At 44.1% G+C, this 20,206-nt stretch overlaps 1 protein-coding gene across 1 annotated transcript in view; it reads right to left on the bottom strand.

Moving 5' to 3' along the window:
* LOC120043605 (unconventional myosin-XVIIIa-like) overlaps positions 1-20,206 on the bottom strand; it is a 94,913-nt gene that overhangs the window by 42,151 nt on the left and 32,556 nt on the right. The window contains exons 5-16 of the mRNA XM_038988170.1: positions 16,483-16,693; positions 16,118-16,361; positions 15,804-15,867; positions 15,396-15,540; positions 12,767-12,778; positions 11,844-12,014; positions 9,614-9,704; positions 9,306-9,498; positions 8,535-8,621; positions 2,986-3,124; positions 412-571; positions 139-325 (exon numbers count right to left, since the gene is read on the bottom strand). Coding sequence (XP_038844098.1) covers positions 139-325; positions 412-571; positions 2,986-3,124; positions 8,535-8,621; positions 9,306-9,498; positions 9,614-9,704; positions 11,844-12,014; positions 12,767-12,778; positions 15,396-15,540; positions 15,804-15,867; positions 16,118-16,361; positions 16,483-16,693 — 1,704 coding nt within the window. The remainder of the gene's footprint in view (positions 1-138; positions 326-411; positions 572-2,985; positions 3,125-8,534; positions 8,622-9,305; positions 9,499-9,613; positions 9,705-11,843; positions 12,015-12,766; positions 12,779-15,395; positions 15,541-15,803; positions 15,868-16,117; positions 16,362-16,482; positions 16,694-20,206) is intronic.

Consider the following 20,206-nt stretch of genomic DNA (forward strand, 5'->3'; position numbering starts at 1 on the left):
CCCTGTGGCCCAACAACTTAGCTGGATATGCCCAGACTGTTACAGGAACAGAAGTGTAAATATGACTTTTTGGAAAGCCCTCTCACTTTCCTTCTCTCCAACAGACCTGCCCTCTGCAGACAGCTTGCAGCCTCTCACCACTTGTAGTTTGATCTGGATGCAGAGGGACTTCTTCTTGACGGCCGCCACTCCAGTGGTGAAAGTCTTCCTCATGCTGGTGGCGCGCCGCAAGGCCAGCTGGGAAACACCCTCCAGGCCCGCGATGGAGCCTGACAGGGTGGTGGCCCCGCTTCCTCGGCTCATAAACAGACCACTAATGTTCTCCCTGGAAAGGAGAGAGACAATCAGATCAGGTCAGACATGTCTGTTGCAAGCATTGCCAATCAAGCCAAAACATTATGTGTGTCTTACTTGTGGGAGTCCTGCAGGAGACTCCCTGCGTTGTTAGAGGCAGGGTTCTGTTTGGCATGGCTCAGCCAACCACGGGCGTCATACTCCACCCAGTCTGTCCCATGACTGTGACCCAACAGAAAGTGATGCAGCTTCCCACTCTTCAGCAGCAAGGTGTGACCTGACAGGCAGAGGGGGAAAAGGCGTTGATAACAGTTATGCATTTCAATGAATGTTTGGATGCGTAGATGGATGTTTATGTGTGCATAGTGTGGCAATGAACATAAAGTGCATTTGGAAAGTATTCAGACCTCTTGACTTTTCCCACATTTTGCTACATTACAGCCTTATTCTAAAATAGATGTTTTTTTTATCCTCAATAATACTCCATAATGACAAAGTGAAAATTGGTTTTTAGAAATGTATTTCTGTTTTTTGTTGGCAAACCTTATTTACAAGTATTCTGAACCTTTGCTATGAGACTCAAAATTGAGCTCAGGTGCATCCTGATTCCATTGATCATCCTTGTAATGTTTCTACAACTTGATTGGAGTCCACCTGTGGTGAATTCATATGATTGAACATGATTTGGAAAGGACAACACCTGTCTATATAAGGTCCCACAGTTGACAGTGCAAGCAAGTCATGAGGTCGAAGGAATTGTCCGTAGAGCTCTGAGACAGGATTGTATCGAGGCACAGATCTGGGGAAGGGTATGAAAACATTTCTGCAGCATTGAAGGTCCCCAACAACACAGTGGCTTCCATCATTCTTAAATGGAAGAAGTTTGGAACCACCAAGAATCTTACTAGAGCTGTCGGCCAAACTGAGCAATCGGGGGAGAAGGGCTTTGGTCAGGGAGGTGTGCCTCTGCAGAGATGGGATATCCATCTTTGCAGCACTCCACCAAATCAGGCCTTTACAGTAGAGTGGCCAGATGGAAGCCACTCCTCAGTAAAATGCACGACAGCCCGCTTGGGATTTGCCAAAAAGCACCTAAAGGAGTCACAGACCATGAGAAACAAGATTCTCTGGTTTGATGAAACCAAGATTGAACTCTTTGGCCTGAATGCCAAGCGTCACGTCTGGAGGAAACCTGGCACCATCCCTACGGTGAAGCATGGTGGTGGCAGCATCATGCTGTTGGGATGTTTTTTAGAGGCAGGGACTGGGAGACTAGTCAGTATCGAGGGAAAGATGAACGGAGCAAAGTAGAGAGAAATCCTTGATGAAAACCTGCTCCAGAGCGCTCAGGACCTCAGACTGAGGCAAAGGTTCACCTTCCAACAGGATAACGACCCTAAGCACACAGCCAAGACAATGCACGAGTGGCTTCGGGACAAGTCTCAATGTCCTTGAGTGCCCAGCCAGAGCCCGGACTTGAACCTGATTGTCTCTGGAGACCTGAAAATAGCTGTGCAACGATACTCCCCATCCAACCTGACAGAACTTGAGAGGATCTGCAGAGAAGAATGGGAGAAACTCCCCAAATACAGGTGTGCCAAGCTTGTAGCATCATACCCAAACCTGTTTTTACTTTGTCATTATGGGGTATTGTGTTTAGATTGATGAGGGGGGGAAAACAATTTAATCAATTTTAGAATAAGGCTGTAACATAACATTTGGAAAAAGTCAAGAGGTCTGAATACTTCCCCAATGTATATGAAGATAAAAACCTACAAATAAATCAATCATATCACCAGACAATATATTTCCTATAAAGCACTTCATTTTTTATATAATTTTTTAAAAACAGTATTTTACCTCAACATAGTGTGAAATACACATATAAACAATAGTCTAAATGTAGGATCATTTTGCTGATAGGCAATGAGGACTCGGGATCTTTCCCCCATGGCCCTTTCCTCCACGTGTTTCCATGGCAATTCCATTGTTTTGATATAGTGAAGCTAAAACTTAATTTCTCTCTATACTCTAGTATTTTGGATAATATGTTTCATATGAGGCGACAGTATATAATATAATGTCACCTTTTATTTGAGGGTATTTTCATACATATCCGTTTTATCGTTTCGAAATGAAAGCACTTTATGGATCTAGTCATTTGAAGAGGTCATAAGTATTTGGACAAATGCACTTATGAGTATTGAAGTAGTCAAAAGTTCAGTTTTGGTCCCATATTCCTAGCACACAATGACTACATCAGGCTTGTGACTCTAAAAACTTGTTAGATGCATTTGCAGTTTGTTTTGGTTGCGTTTCCGATTATGTTGTGGTTGCCAATAGAAATGAATGGTAAACAATGTAGTGTCATTTTGAAGTCACTTTATTATAAATAAATAATATAATATGTTTCTGAACACTTCAACATTCAGGTGGATGCTACCATGATTAATGGTAATCATGAATGAAGCATTAATAATGAGTGATTAATATCATCCCCCCCAAAAAATGCTAACCTCCTCTGTTATTGGTAATGGAGGTTAGCATCCCTTGGGGGTATGATCTTTGTGCCTCTAACTTTCTCGTGTGTGTGTGTGCGTGAGTGAGTGAGAGAGAGAGCGATAACAGATGTGACTGTTGTTGAGCTGTGCCTGAGTGATGAGTAACAGATTTGACTGTGTGTGTGTTCACCTTTGCTCTCTCCCTCAGCAGGGCCATAGTAACTGAAGAGGCGTCCCAGTAGAGTATCCTCTGAACCCCCAGGCTGCAGAGCCTCCTCTTCCATCAGCCACAACAGGCCCCGAGCCTCATCAGTCCTCAGCGTCCGCACCTGGCACACACACATGCATACACTGGTCAGACATGCCTCTACCCAGTCCTTCGGATGGTTGTACAGTGCTTTCAGAAAGTATCCATAACCCTTGACTTATTACACATTTTGTTGTGTTACATTTACATTTTAGTCATTTAGCAGACGCTCTTATCCAGAGCGACTTACAGTAGAGTGCATACATTTTTATTACATTTTTTTTTTTACATTTCATTACATTTTTACATACTGAGACAAGGATATCCCTACCGGCCAAACCCTCCCTAACCCGGACGACGCTATGCCAATTGTGCGTCGCCCCACGGACCTCCCGGTTGCGGCCGGCTGCGACAGAGCCTGGGCGCGAACCCAGCCCAGCCTGGGCGCGAACCCAGAGACTCTGGCGGCGCAGCTAGCACTGCGATGCAGTGCCCTAGACCACTGCGCCACCCGGGAGACCAAATCCATCTATACAAATCTATCTATACACAATACCCCATAATGAAAAAGTGAGAGATTTTTTCTCTCTCCTAAAAGAAGGTTATTCACACCCCTGAGTCAATACATGTTAGAATCACCTTTGGCAGCAATTACAGCTGTGAGTCTTTCTGGGTAAGTCTCTATGGATTGTGCAATATTTCCACATTATTCTTTAAAAAAATTATTCAATGTCTGTCAAGTTGGTTGTTGATCATTGCTAGCCACCATTTTCATGTCTTGCCATAGACTTTCAAGAAGATTTAAGTCAAAACTGTAACTAGGCCACTCAGGAACATTCAATGTCGTTGTGGTAAGCAACTCCAGTGTATATTTGGCCTTGTATTTTAGGTTATTGTCCTGCTAAAAGGTGAATTTGTCTCTGTCTGTTGGAAAGCAGCCTGAACCAGGTTTTGCTCTCGGACTTTGCCTGTGCTTAGCTCTATTCCGTTTATTTTTTAATCCCAAAAAACTCTAGTCCTTGCCGATGACAAGCATACCCATAACATGATGCAGCCACCACCATGCTTGAAAATATGAAGAGGGGTACTCTGATGTGATGTGTTGGATTTTCCCCAAACATAACGCTTTGTATTCAGAACATAAAGTACCTTCTTTGCCACATTTTTTGCAGTTTTACTTTTGTGCTTTATTGCAAACAGGATGTATGTTTTAGAACATTTGTATTCTGTACAGGCTTCCTTCTTTTCACTCTGTCATTTAGATTAGTATTGTGGAGTAACTACAATGTTGTTGATCCATCCTCAGTTTTCTCCTATCACAGCCATAAAAATCTGTAACTACTACTTTAAAGTCACCATTGGCCTCATGGTGAAATCCCTGAGTGGTTTCCTTCCTCTCCAGCAACTGAGTTAGGAAGAACACTTGTATCTTTGTAGTGACTGGGTGTATTGATACACAATCCAAAGTGTAATTAATAACTTTACCATGCTCAAAAGGTATATTCATTGTCTGCTTTTTTTTTTTTTTTTTTATCCATCTACCAATAGGTGCCCTTCTTTGAGGCATTGGAAAACCTCCCTGGTCTTTGTGATTGAATCTGTGTTTGAAATTCACTGCTCGACTGAGGGCCCTTGCATATTATGTAATTATTCAAAAATCATGTTAAACACTATTAATGCACAGAGTGAGTCCATGCAACTTAAATCCTATTTTTACTCCTGAATTTATTTAGGCTTGCCATAACAAAGGGGTTGAATACTTATTGACTCAAGCCATTTCAGCATTTCTTAAAACATAATTCCACTTTGACATTAGGCTGTAACAACAAGGGGACAAAAGTCAAGGGGTGTGAATACTTTCTGAAGGCACTGTATATCAGTAGAAACACCAGTCTCACCAAAATACACAGAAACAAGACTTACTGGGCCCTTAGCTTGCTTTTCAACCGATTCATACTGGCTCACTTCAGCAAAGACTCTCAGCCAGCTCAGTCATACTCACACTCCAAGGCCTGAGGTGAAGCCAGCTCTCATAATATAACCCTCTACTTTGTAGGAATCATTCTATAAGCCTTTGGCAATGTTGGCAAATGTTTTTGTTACAAGGCTTTTCACCTGTAATAGCACAGCACCTTTCTCAACTCTCTCCGGGCTATATTTCCACAACAAACAATAAAAACGGTGTGATTTAAGCAACTGATCATATTTACCACCAAAATATTTCACTGACAACAGTGAAACACTGGCCAAAATCTTGCCTACTACTAAAACTACATACTGTGTACTAATCATGCGACATACTATTTCGAACACACTGTTTAGTTATGCAATAAGCAACAAATATCAACATACTAGGCTGAGAATGCGTCATCTAATGAGCAATGGAGTTCATTCCAACCATTTGTTCATTTTGGTACAGCGCGTCACCTTATGTAATTATCATCTGTTGTCAAACACACGCTTCTCTTCCTCAAGAGCCTGCATCAAATTCTACTAGACGAAAATACGAAATTAGTATGACATCCTGCCATTTAAAGCATGCTCAAATTTCACATTCTATAAAATGTTTGATTTTGGCATACCCAAAATGCCTACTATTTAGAATGCAGTATTGGTATTCAGAAACGTCCACTGCTTTCAGATTAAGGCTTTTATTGAATAACAACCAGAAAAATACAGTCGTTTTTCATAAAGCAATTGCAGTAGTTTGTTTTGTGAGGTCCAGACGGCAGAGAGAGACAGGCCATTAGACATGGCTCTCATTATGTCTAGTATCAGAGAAAGAGCTCAGAGAGCACTGGAGCATTCAGGAAGCCTGCACTCTACACAGGCCACTTCAGCAATTATCACTAGAATGCCAGCCACAATTTAGCTTTTTGGTATAACAGAACTCTAAACCGTTTCTCTCTTGAAATGGCTCTTTGTAAATTAAAGAATATACCGTGTATTCGGAAAGTATACAGCCTTATTCTAAAACTGATTAAATACATTTTCCTCATCCTCAATCTACACACAATACCGCATAATGACAAATAGGTTTTTAGAAAGATTGCAAATGTATTAAAAATAAATAACAATAACAGTATTCAGACCCTTTGCTCTGAGACTTGAAATTGAGCTCAGGTGAATCCTGTTTCCATTGATCATCCTTGTGAGGTTTATAAAACTTGATTGAAGTCCACCTGTGGTAAATTCAATTGATCGGACATGATTTGGAAATGCACATATCAGAGCAAAAACCAAGCCATGAGGTCGAAGGAAATGTCCCGAGAGCTCTGACAAGAATGTGTCGAGGCACAGATCTGGGGAAGGGTACCAAAAAAGGTCTACTGCATTGAATGTCCCCAAGAACACGGTGGACTCCATCATTCTTAAATGGATGAAGTTTGAACGCCTAAGACTCTTCCTAGAGCTATTTTCCCAGCCAAACTGAGCAATTGGGGGGAGAAGGGCCTTGGTCAGGGAGGTGACCAAAAACCCGATGGTAACTCTGACAGAGCTCCAGAGTTCCTCTGTGGAGATGGGAGAACCTTCCAGAAGGACAAGCATCTCTGCAGCACTCCATCACATCAGGCCTTTATGGTAGAGTGGACAGACAGAAGCCACTTCTCAGTAAATGGCACATGACAGCATGCTTGGAATTGCCAAAAGGCACCTAAAGGACTCTCAGACCATGAGAAACATATACATATGTATACCCACTTGGCAGGTTGAACAAAATGCTTCTCAGTGTTTTTACACTATTTTCCCCTCTGATTTCTTTCAGCAGCGGTGGGAAAGTTAGCGTGGGGGGGGGGGGGTGTGCGTGGTCAATGGCACTGTTTAAAAGCCAATTCCCAGCAATTCTACACATTTTACCATTAGGCTGAGAAAACAAATTGGGTTTTGAAGCTAATTTCCTGCAATTCTACAAAATTTGCCATGGCTTTTTCTGTATTCTTATGCTGACTTACTCAAAAATAACAAAATCCAAAAAAAATGGGGACCCATGCCATGACATTTTGGGAATTTTAGATTCTCCCCGAATGTCTAGTTTTTATTTTGGTGGTTTTTAATTCTCAAAGATGATCTTATAAATACATAGCTCCATTATCTTTTCTATATACCTGATCTTAGTCATTTAAGTTGACACTGAAAACAGTTTACCAACATTATTGGGGGGGGGAGTGGTGGGAAAGATTTAGCAGCGATGGCCCGCCGCTGCTAAATTAATATAGGGGAAACTCTGACACTTAACATTAGGGCTATGATAACTAGTATTGTTGAATTCTTTGAACCTTTATATATAAAAATAATCCCTCGGTCAGATTGGACATGCACACGCTCGCACGCACACAGCCACACACACCCACACATACATAAAAAAAGCCTCTTCCTGGACCACTAAAAGCCTTCAGTGAACCCATGGGTACTGACTTTTTAATGTCAGGGGCCAACATTTGAAGAGTGTCAGTGTAAATTCAACTGTCAGCTTTCATCCTTGTGTCTCGACATCAACAGAGTGCTCTCTAATGGCGTGGGCGGTGCCATTCTTTTGCTTTTGTCCGCCTTTAAAAAGGCTTTGGCCATTTGCAGCCATCTGCTGTACAGTGGTTCACTGCTTTTGAAGACTGCTCCAGCAGGGCCAGGACCCCTTAAAAAGCAGAGTACTCAACGCAACCAACCAGGAATTATTATAACGCTAGCTCTGACACTGTCAACACCGTATCATTTCTGTTTCCATGGCACACACTGGAGGAGAAGCAACAAAAAATAGTGTTTTCTTCCACCAGAGTAAGTTTAGTTTTTGTTTGCTGAATGAAATATCTTCCTTCTCCTTCAGCTTTCTTCCTGTTGGTTCCTCTGCGCAGGCATTAATATATCATGCTCACTCTAAGAAAAATAAACTAAACATTAAACTGAAAATTCTAAAATCTGCAAAAATGTATCAATAACTCTAGACTGACTCACTGTGAATCTCAAAGAACTCACGAATGTAAATATAATATGCATATAGGTGCACCGTGAACTGTGTGGCAGCCAGAGAGGCAGGGTGCCATGATTACAGAGATCTGGCAGTTGAAAGTGCCAAAAGATTCATACGGGAGTTCATGTGAAATAACGTGTTACTGGACTGTGCCAATATCAAACAGAAATCCCATAGAAAGGTGATGAGAGAACTGCTGTACAGCATGAAGCTGCCATGGTCATAGAAAGCAGGACCATCTAAATTCTCAACCAGGTAAACTCTTGTGTGAATATAGCAATTTTTTTGTACCTTTATTTAACTAGGCAAATCAGTTAAGAACAAATTCTTATTTTACAATGACGACCTACCCCGTCCAAACCATCCTGTAACCTGGGAGACGCTGGGCCAGTTGTGCGCTGCCCTAAGGGACTCCCGATCACGGCCGGTTGTGATACAGCCCAGGATCGAACCAGGGTCTGTAGTGACACCTCTAGCACTGAGATGCAGTGCCTTAGACCGCTGCGTCACTAAGGAGTGTACTTACCAGGGCTTGACTTGGCGCTTGGTCTACTGCAGCTACAGACAGAGATGTGCTGGGCTCCATGTCATCTAATGCGAACTCTATGTTTTCCTACGGGGGGACAGAGGGGATGACTAGGAACCAATGACAGTAACATAGATCTGAAGGGCGCCAAGTTTTTAGTTGTCTACTTTAGGAATTAGTTCATTATGTTACTCATTATCAGCTACAGTATATACACATAACAATAGTAATACAATTGTTATAAACTGCTCACAAACTGTTGATAAATGGCAACAGACTATGAAAGTAAAACCATTGTGTTTTGTACAATGGGAGTGATTAGACATCAGTTAGGACAGAGTTGTCACGGATAATTCAGCCCTATTATGACAGGTGTATAGACTAGCATTAGAGAGTAGATCTGCTGTGTGAAGAGAAGAGGCAGTTAAAGACAGGTGTTATTCTTCATCAGCCAGCGAGGCCCAGTAAGCAGCTCCACTGCCTTGCAGCTCAACCCAGTTCATACAGCCAGTGATGAGTGAACTCGCTTTGGGCACGGCAGGGGAGGAGAAATGGCAATCATATGGGCCATTATATGGGTTCACTGTGTGACTGACAGTGTTGATGAGAGGGTGGAACCCATGAGATCTATGAAGTTCTAATTTGCCATGGCTTACAGGAAGTAAGTGTGTTATCTTATGTCCTGTATGTGAGAATGTGCATTTGAATCCTTAAAAGTGTGTGTGTGTTTACATATAAGTTAGTGTGTGTGTACTGTTCATATTAAGCTACCTCTTTGTATCTCTCTAGCTCCTGTACAAAGGTGCGCTGATAGAACAGTGTCTGCAGGCGCTCCTGGGTGTAGTTGTGGCAGAGCTCTTCAAAGGTGGCTCCGCGCTCCCGCTTGGCCAGGCGAGGGTTCTGGAAGCCCGGGGTGTCCACGATGAGCAGGGAGCACAGAGAGTGCTGGCTGGACTTCAGAGCACTGGCACACACACACACACACACACACACACACAGTCAGACCAAAAAAACAGAACCAGCTGTAGTGGTGCATGCTTGCGTCATCTCCCTCCATCTCTGGTAAAGTGGTGACTAACCGGTTAATGAGGGAGACGAGGAGGGTGAAGAGCTCTGAGTACAGCCCAGATGCCATGGCTTCTAAACACTCCATGGCTGTGGCCTTGGAACCTGGTGGGAGAATAGGTGAAAAGAGACAAATTCATAACAACGTCCCCATCATCAGATCAGACATTAGTATTCAGACCCCTTGATTTTTCCCCACATTTTGTTACGTTACAGCCTTATTCTAAAAGGGATTTTTTTTTTTTTTTTTTTTAAATCAGCAATCTACACACAAATACCCCATAATGACAAAGTGAAAACAGGTTTTTAGAAATTCTTGCAAATTTATTACAAATATACATCTGAATTACCTTATTTACATAAGTATTCAGACCATTTGCTATGAGACTCAAAATTGAGCTCCGGTGCATCCTGTTTCCACTGATCATCCTTGAGATGCTTCTACAACTTGGAGTACACGTGTGGTAAATTTAATTGACTGGACATGATTTGGAAAGGGACACATCTGTCTACCAAGAACCCGATGGTCACTCTGACAGAGCTCCAGAGTTCCTTCCAGAGGTACAACCGTCTCTGCAGCACTCCACCAATCAGGCATTTATGGTAGAGTGGCCCAGAAGGCCCATAAAGACTCTCAAACCATGAGAAACAAGATTCTCTGGTCTGATGAAATCAAGATTGAAATCTTTGGCCGGAATGCCAAGCGTCACGCCTGGAGGAAACCTGGCTCCATCCCTACAGTGAAGCATGGTGGTGGCAACATCATGCTTTGGGGATGTTTTTCAGAGGCAGTGACTGGGAGACTAGTCAGAATCCAGGGAAAGATGAATGTACCAAAGTACAGAGAAATTAAAACCTGCTCTGGACCTCAGACTGGGGTGAAGGGTCACTATCCAACAGGACAACAACCCTAAGCACACAGCCAAGACAATGCAGGAGTGGTTTCGGGACAAGTCTCTGAATGTCCTTGAGTGACCCAGCCAGAGCACGGACTTGAACCCGATTGAACATCTCCGGAAAGACCTGAAAATAGCTGTGCAGAGACGCTCACCTTCCAACCTGACAGCCTGAGAGGATCTGCAGAGAAGAATGGGAGAAACTCCCCAAATACATGTGTGCCATGGCTGTAATCGCTGCCAAAGGTGCTTCAACAAAGTACTGAGTAAAGTGTCTGAATACTTATGTAAATGTAATATTTAAGTTTTATTTTATTTTATAAATTTGCAAAAATCTAAAAACCTGTTTTTGCTTTGTCATTATGATGGGGGAAAAAATATTGAATCATTTTTAGAATACGGCTGTAACGTAACAAAATGTGGAAGATGTAAAGGGATCTGAATACTTTCCGAAAGCACTGTACATAGCAGAGGCATAGAATGCTCGGCTCACTCCAGTGAGTGTGACATTTGAAATGGGATAACTGCAGGAAACCAACTAAACCTAGTACTATTGCCCCTGAATCTGAGGTGGTACCAGAGGAAGACAGGTAAATCCCAACCATGTCTGATGGGTGGCAACATTATTGTATCCTACTGGCTCCATATTCTACTCACAAAGCAGAGTAAACTAGGAAGGTTTAGACTGACTTGTCAGCAGTGCTCAGATCAAACCACACACAACATCCACATGTACGCCTCATGGCAGTGTGTGTCTGGTAAACCTTTGCGTAGATGAGAAAGCTATCCCATGTCAGTAAGGTTTACCAGGTGCCCAGTGCCATGAGGCATTGATGTTGTGTGTTTTGATCTGAGAACTTCTGGCATGTCTGAGTCTAGCCACAAAGCAGTATAATCTAGGAAGGTTCAGAGTACAGGGCCGGAATGATACCATCTACCATATCCAGGAATAGCTACTGAGCTAAAGGTGGCTGGAGGGAGAAATCTCTGCATTTGGGAATGGGGGACAGAGACAAGGTCAAATAAAGGCTCAGTGTCCAGTTCTCCTGTGATACGGTTCTGACTGCATATATGTCCTTCACAGTATGTGTGTCAACCCCTGATAAAACTCTGAGGTACTGTAGATGTGAAAAAAAAATGATCTATGGAATGAAATTCTTATTTCAAGGGCAATGCATAAGGAAGACTTCCTAAAATCCTCCTGATATTTGTTGTATACCTACCCATCAATAACCACTATGGGACTGCGGTAGTCATTACTTGGATAAGCTTTAACATTCAGAGGAGCGTGTCGTGTCCCCTAGGTGATGAGCCGAGGTGCTGTGTGTGTGTGTAGTCCCAGGTGTACCTGAGAAGTCTTCTGCTGCATCGTCCGTCCCCTGGCGTATAGAGCTGGCTCTGGGCAGGGTGCCCTTGGCCTGGTGCTTGAAGACGGAGGAGGAGAGCTCTTCTAGAGTGCAGCCCAGCAGGTAGGCGGCCTTCTGCGCCCATTCATGACGTGCAAACTGTTTCCTACCGGCTGAGACAAACAGAAATACAACCATTGTCACCTCTGCCAACAACCATGGGGACAGTATGTCTATCCACAACAGGAGAATGCAGTTGACAGAGGCGGTGTGTGTGGGTCAAGTCGACCCTGCCCAGGAGAACACAGCTGTGATAGTAGAAGAGCTAATAACAACGTCATCAGGATAGTGAAATGTAGCCTATACAAACCACATTCAAGGTACTGTGCATCTAAATGGTATAAATTCTAAATTCTCCTCTACAGTCCCATTAGCTTAAAGCTTTTTTGTCAATACCATTTAACGTAGTTCTGAAAGCTCTTACATTTCTTTCAATGTTAATTTTCTCACAGCTATGTCCTTCATCCAGACATACACATGAAATAATTACAGGGACTATCATTCCAAAGTATGAAGTTGCAGAAACACGAGCCTCGGTCTGCAAACCATGTCTGGTGGATGGGTGATGAGTGAGTGGATAGAAGTGGGTTTTAATTTCAGTGGTATTGGAGAGGAACCCTCCCTCAGACACTTAAGAGGGCGACTGACTGGGGTACATCAGACAGTTGTGCTTCTGACTGAGGCATGCTGGTATCTCCCTGTTTCATCGGGCCTATGAGAGCGTCACATGCCACCATGTTGTGACAAGCAAGAAGGCAATTAAAGAAAAATACTTAGAACTTCATTAAAATGCTAATGACACCATGTCTGCTCACAGCGATAAAAGCACAGTCAGAACATAACAATATGGAGAGGGTGTTTTTACCTTTGTCTGCGTCTGCAATGCAAGGGGTGCAGCATGCAGCATGCAAGTAAGAACAGGTAGTTAGAACAGAACAGTTGGAGCAACAGTAGCAATGTATACAGTACATGAAAAGACAAACACCACTAACAGCAGCAACAGGCATGTTTTAACAGGGTCTGACCAACACACTGCATTCAGGAGCTTCATTGGAAAACAATGTACTGAGAGTTGAGGAGTAGAACAGCCCACACTTGTCAGAATACCCAATCAACCTCCCGTTCATTCAGATCTACTGATAGCAGGTGGATAAAGTCATGCACTTCTTTAGTGTAATGACACTGAAACTCATGATAAATAAAGGTCTATGCTGCCCTCTGTTGTTACCTAGTCAAACTGCACTGCTTATCATTAGGGTGTTTCATCAAACCTCTAACAAACTCACCCTTTCTAAACTCTCTATAAGACGACAAAGATGTTGTAGTATTATAGGAGGGCAGCAAGTGTTAACATATTTCCACCAAGTGGCAACTGACAGATTTTTTGGTCAATCTGATCTGGCAGATTGTAACCCAACAAATATGTATCTTTATTTTTAATTGTATTTATTTATTTAACTAGGCAAGTCAGTTAAGAACAAACTCTTATTTAAAATGACGGTCTACCCCGGCCAAACCCGGACGACACTGGGCCAATTGTGTGCCGCCCTTTGGAACTCCCAATAATGGCCGGTTGTGATACAGCCTGGAATCCAATTAATCAATTAACAGCCAATTAACACTTCAGAGACAGAGAGGAAGATAAGGAGATCAAAACAGTAGAAGACACAAAAACACCCAGAAGGGTGTTTGTTTGGAATCTTTTCCAATTTCCTCTAACTGACAGTGCAGAGAAGGCAACGTTAGACAATGTGAATAAGCATTCCAACTGCTCACACATTCATTTTCATTAGTACAGTGTAAACAATCCGTCTCATTCTGGGCTGTCAGGCAAATAAACTCAGCAAAAAAAAAAAAAAGTCCTCTCACTGTCAACTGCATTTATTTTCAGCAAACTTAACATGTGTAAATATTTGTATGAACATAAGATTCAACAACTGAGACAAACTGAACAAGTTCCACAGAAATTGAATAATGTGTCCCTGAACAAAGGGCGGGTCAAAATCAAAAGTAACAGTCAGTATCTGGTGTGGCCACCAGCTGCATTAAGTACTGCAGCACATCTCCTCCTCATGGACTGAACCAGGTTTGCCAGTTCTTGCTGTGAGATGTTACCCCACTCTTCCAACAAGGCACCTGCAAGTTCCCGGACATTTCTGGGGGGAATGGCCCTAGCCCTCACCCGCCGATCCAACAAGTCCCAGACATGCTCAATGAGATTGAGATCCGGGCTCTTCGCTGGCCATGGCAGAACACTGACATTCCTGTCTTGCAGGAAATCACGCACAGAACGAGCAGTATGGCTGGTGGCATTGTCATGTCAGGATAAGCCTGCAGGAAGGGTACCACATGAGGGAGGAGGATGTGTTCCCTGTAACGCACAGCGTTGAGATTGCCTGCAATGAAAACAAGCTCAGTCCGATGATGCTGTGACCCACGCCCCAGACCATGACGGACCCTCAACCTCCAAATCAATCCCGCTCCAGAGTACAGGCCTCGGTGTAACGCTCATTCCTTCGACAATAAACGCGAATCTGACCATCACCCCTGGTGAGACAAAATCGCGACTTGTCAGTGAAGAGCACTTTTTGACAGTCCTGTCTGGTCCAGCAACGGTGGGTTTGTGCCCAGACCCATGTCTGGTGAAAACCTGCCTTACAACAGGCCTACAAGCCCTCAGTCCAGCCTCTCTCAGTCTATTGCAGACAGTCTGAGCACTGATGGAGGGATTGTGCATTCCTGGTGTAACTCCACAGGTGCATGTTCATTAATTGTTTATGGTTCATTGAACAAGCATGGTAAACAGTGTATAAACACTTTACAATGAAGATCTGTGAAGTTATTTGGATTTTTACGAATTATCTTTGAAAGACAGGGTCCTGAAAAAGGGACGTTTATTTTTTTGCTGAATTTAGCAAACAAACACAATGGGTTGTTCTCTGCGGAGGCACAGCAGCTAACAGACACTGAGAGCTTTCCAATGACAAGGCATTTAGTCAGCTTAAGGCTGAAGTTGGGCTGGGACTTTTTGCTTCTTGAGTTGGAACACTTAAAACTCTTCAGTTGTCACCCGACTGTCTCAAACTGACACCAACCATTTTGATACTTGTGTTGCGCATGGCTGAACGGTAAAGGAATGCAATGAACATCTCCCCTGCAGATGGTAAAACATGGAATTATTGAAAGTGCTCAGACTTCACAACTGTCACATAAATGTTCTCAGCTTGAAAAGCTCCTTGAAACAAACAAAGGCCCTGGATGGGTGTTTGTTGGCAGCTGCAGCACCATGAAATCTGTTATTTCAGAATACACCCAGTGTCTCTTTGCTGGGCTTTACTCTTTCAACTACACTATGCAAATGTATTCTATTTTTGTTGAAAACAGAAAACATGCATCTGTCATGTTAGTATTTCATGGAATATAAATACAGAATGCAGCTGCATTATTAGCCTCTGGACTGAACATCTGACATGGTCTCAGAGTAGGCTCCTTACCCTTGGTGGCTCCTGCAGCCCCTAGGTGGTAGATGGCCCCCAGGACCAGCCAGAAGGCCCTCTGCTCCTCCCCACTGATGCCCAGGACCTTCATGGCTGCCTGCAGCTTGGTGAACTGCTGGGAGGCCCGCTGCTTGTCTTCAGACTGGGCGAGCATGGGGGGAGAAACGACAGGTGTTAATATGGACTGTATTTATTAGAATTGTACCTTTATTTTAACAGGGAGTCCCATTGGGAGCCCTGCATCTTACAATTACACAACAAGTTACATAGGAAATACAGCATCAAATAAAATAAAATAAAACGTATATATAAAAAGCAGTACGAGTCTATTCACACAAAACCAAATAAAACTTTCCTGACACAAGGTCTTTCCCACAAGGTCCTTGGGGCCCTGGGTAGAGTTACCTTGGGTTGAGGCACGATTCCGAAAGCACTGTTTTCAGCAAAGTGGTTGAAGTGCAGCTTAGTCCTGGGTAGGCAATATGAGACAAGCTGCCATTGTCACAATGATAAGAGTATACATGACAGAACTGAGAGTTTCTGACCTTCAAAACTCAGACACTTTAAAGTAAATGAAGGACAGAGAGAGAGAAAGAAAGATGGAGAGGAGAAAGGTGAGAGAGGGAGCAGAGAAAGAGAGGAGAGGGAGTGATAGAGAGAGAGTTCGGCAAGGGTGTAGGTCCACTCCACACAGAGGTCTGAAGAAGATGACAGCTTACTTGAGAGAGCTGTCAGCTCCAGCCATCATATAGTAGAAGACATTGAAAGTGGACTCTCCCTCTGGCCGCCTGGTCACTCTTAGCTTCTCTAGCAGCATGGTCTGAATGGAGGCCGAGGCCACCTGACCAGCCTGGTCAACATCCAGGCACACGATGTGAGAGAAGCGACTGGCGTTTCCATTCATGGAGGTGGAGCTGTTCCCAAAGGCCTCCAGGATGGTGTAGACTGCCTGCCACTTTTCCGCTGGGAGACACACAGAAACAGGCCAAATAGGAAAATAGCAGGCAAATAATGGACTTTCAAATTAAAAATGTAAATAACTTGTTCTGTAACGTACTGCATGTTCATTCCCCTCAAAACCTACCAGAGAAGGTCTTGCCAGTGCTGCCAGCGATGGTGACCAGGTACTGAACCAGGTGTTGACAATTGGTGGTCTTGCCACTGCCGCTCTTTCCCAGTAGCACAATGGACTGGTCCTGACGGGTGGTCAACAGATTCCTATAGGCTGACTGGGCCACGCCATAGATGTGAGGCGCTGTGTCCTCCCTCCTGCACCCCTTAAACATGTGCATCACCTGGAGAGAGAGAGGTGAGGAGAGAGTCATTCTCATCATATAAAACATCTCCAATTCAACAAATCCAGTCCTACGTGCTCTTTCTGGTGCACATATATATTTTTGTAATTTTTTTTTTTGTTTTTGGGGGGGGGTAGTTCAGCTTTAATATTGCAGATAGATTGTGGGTTCTATCAATGTAATTGTCTGCATCATTTCCAACCCCCCACATATATTTGTTTATATGTTTTTTCCTTCTTTATTATTTTCCCCTAACCATACCACCCCTCCCTAATTGGAGTAAACTAATGGACAACAATACTTAGGCTTCTATTTCCAGCTTATACATACATTTTACAGACACCGTATTTTTTACATTAGTTATCTTATTTTATTTGTTTTTATTCCTTTTAAGTCCCACCCTTCAGCTCCCCTCAACCCCTCCCATCTACAGTATTTCTTAAGACCATAGTTTGGATTACTAATTTACATATTTTTCAACTGTGCTGTAATGTTTCACAAACATTTTGAACCTTTCAATCCTCAACATTTCTACAGTGTAAATTACAGATGAACATTTTTACTAAGAGTATTATAGTATTGACCGATTGACTACGGTGGTACCCTTCCTGCAGGTACCCTTCCTTCCTCATGTGGTACCCTTCCTCCAGGTACCCTTCCTTCCTCATGTGGTACCCTTCCTGCAGGCTCATCCTGACATGACCCTTTTCAAGTCACCCAGGAGCGCTATCTGCAGAGTTGGCTCCAGGTAAATGTTGCAATTCTTCAGCCATTCCTAAACCTGTGACCAAAAACAAGCTAACTATGGGCAGTACCAAAACAAGTAAACTTATGATTCTGTCTTTTGCAGCAAAATCTGCAGAGCTGGGATGGTTGTATCCCCCATATATATATACACACTGCTCAAAAAAATAAAGGGAACACTTAAACAACACAATGTAACTCCAAGTCAATCACACTTCTGTGAAATCAAACTGTCCACTTAGGAAGCAACACTGATTGACAATACATTTCACATGCTGTTGTGCAAATGGAATAGACAACAGGTGGAAATTATAGGCAATTAGCAAGACACCCCCAATAAAGGAGTGGTTCTGCAGGTGGTGACCACAGACCACTTCTCAGTTCCTATGCTTCCTGGCTGATGTTTTGGTCACTTTTGAATGCTGGCGGTGCTCTCACTCTAGTGGTAGCATGAGACGGAGACTACAACCCACACAAGTGGCTCAGGTAGTGCAGCTCATCCAGGATGGCACATCAATGCGAGCTGTGGCAAGAAGGTTTGCTGTGTCTGTCAGCGTAGTGTCCAGAGCATGGAGGCGCTACCAGGAGACAGGCCAGTACATCAGGAGACGTGGAGGAGGCCGTAGGAGGGCAACAACCCAGCAGCAGGACCACTACCTCCGCCTTTGTGCAAGGAGGATGAGGAGGAGCACTGCCAGAGCCCTGCAAAATGACCTCCAGCAGGCCACAAATGTGCATGTGTCTGCTCAAACGGTCAGAAACAGACTCCATGAGGGTGGTATGAGGGCCCGACGTCCACAGGTGGGGGTTGTGCTTACAGCCCAACACATCATGCATACCGTGCAGGACGTTTGGCATTTGCCAGAGAACACCAAGATTGGCAAATTCGCCACTGGCGCCCTGTGCTCTTCACAGATGAAAGCAGGTTCACACTGAGCACATGTGACAGACGTGACAGTCTGGAGACGCCGTGGAGAACGTTCTGCTGCCTGCAACATCCTCCAGCATGACCGGTTTGGCGGTGGGTCAGTCATGGTGTGGGGTGGCATTTCTTTGGGGGGCCGCACAGCCTCCATGTGCTCGCCAAAGGTAGCCTGACTGCCATTAGGTACCGAGATGAGATCCTCAGACCCCTTGTGAGACCATATGCTGGTGCGGTTGGCCCTGGGGTCTTTCTAATGCAAGACAATGCTAGACCTCATGTGGCTGGAGTGTCAGCAGTTCCTGCAAGAGGAAGGCATTGATGCTATGGACTGGCCCGCCCGTTCCCCAGACCTGAATCCAATTGAGCACATCTGGGACAACATGTCTCGCTCCATCCACCAACGCCACGTTACGCCACGTTGCACCACAGACTGTCCAGGAGTTAGCGGATGCTTTAGTCCAGGTCTGGGAGGAGATCCCTCCGGAGACCATCCGCCACCTCATCAGGAGCATGTCCAGGCGTTGTAGGGAGGTCATACAGGCACGTGGAGGCCACACACACTACTGAGCCTCATTTTGACTTGTTTTAAGGACATTACATCAAAGTTGGTTTTCACACACTGTTGCTGGTATTTTGGCCCATTCCTCCATGCAGATCTCCTCTAGAGCAGTGATGTTTTGGGGCTGTTGCTGGGCAACACGGACTTTCAACTCCCTCCAAAGATTTTCTATGGGGTTGAGATCTGGAGACTGTCTAGGCCACTCCAGGACCTTGAAATGCTTCTTATGAAGCCACTCATTCGTTGCCCGGGCGGTGTGTTTGGGATCATTGTCATGCTGAAAGACCCAGCCACGTTTCATCTTCAATGCCCTTGCTGATGGAAGGAGGTTTTCACTCAAAATCTCACGATACATGGCCCCATTCATTCTTTCCTTTACACGGATCAGTTGTCCTGGTCCCTTTGCAGAAAAACAGCCCCAAAGCATGATGTTTCCACCCCCATGCTTCACAGTAGGTATGGTGTTCTTTGGATGCAACTCAGCATTCTTTGTCCTCCAAACACGACGAGTTGAGTTTTTACCAAAAAGTTCTATTTTGGTTTCATATTCTCCCAATCTTCTTCTGGATCATCCAAATGCTCTCTAGCAAACTTCAGACGGGCCTGGACATGTACTGGCTTAAGCAGGGGGACACGTCTGGCACTGCAGGATTTGAGTCCCTGGCAGCGTAGTGTGTTACTGATGGTAGGCTTTGTTACTTTGGTCCCAGCTCTCTGCAGGTCATTCACTAGGTCCCCCCGTGTGGTTCTGGGATTTTTGCTCACCGTTCTTGTGATCATTTTGACCCCACGGGATGAGATCTTGCGTGGAGCCCCAGATCGAGGGAGATTATCAGTGGTCTTGTATGTCTTCCATTTCCTAATAATTGCTCCCACAGTTGATTTCTTCAAACCAAGCTGCTTACCTATTGCAGATTCAGTCTTCCCAGCCTGGTGCAGGTCTACAATTTTGTTTCTGGTGTCCTTTGACAGCTCTTTGGTCTTGGCCATAGTGGAGTTTGGAGTGTGACTGTTTGAGGTTGTGGACAGGTGTCTTTTATACTGATAACAAGTTCAAACAGGTGCAATTAATACAGGTAACGAGTGGAGGACAGAGGAGCCTCTTAAAGAAGAAGTTACAGGTCTGTGAGAGCCAGAAATCTTGCTTGTTTGTAGGTGACCAAATATTTATTTTCCACCATAATTTGCAAATAAATTCATTAAAAATCCTACAATGTGGGGCCTCCCGGGTGGCGCAGTGGTCTAGGGCACTGCATTGCAGTGCTAGCTGCGCCACCAGAGTCTC

The sequence above is a fragment of the Salvelinus namaycush genome, chromosome 3 (genome assembly GCF_016432855.1).
Source record: "Salvelinus namaycush isolate Seneca chromosome 3, SaNama_1.0, whole genome shotgun sequence".
NCBI lineage: Eukaryota > Metazoa > Chordata > Actinopteri > Salmoniformes > Salmonidae > Salvelinus > Salvelinus namaycush.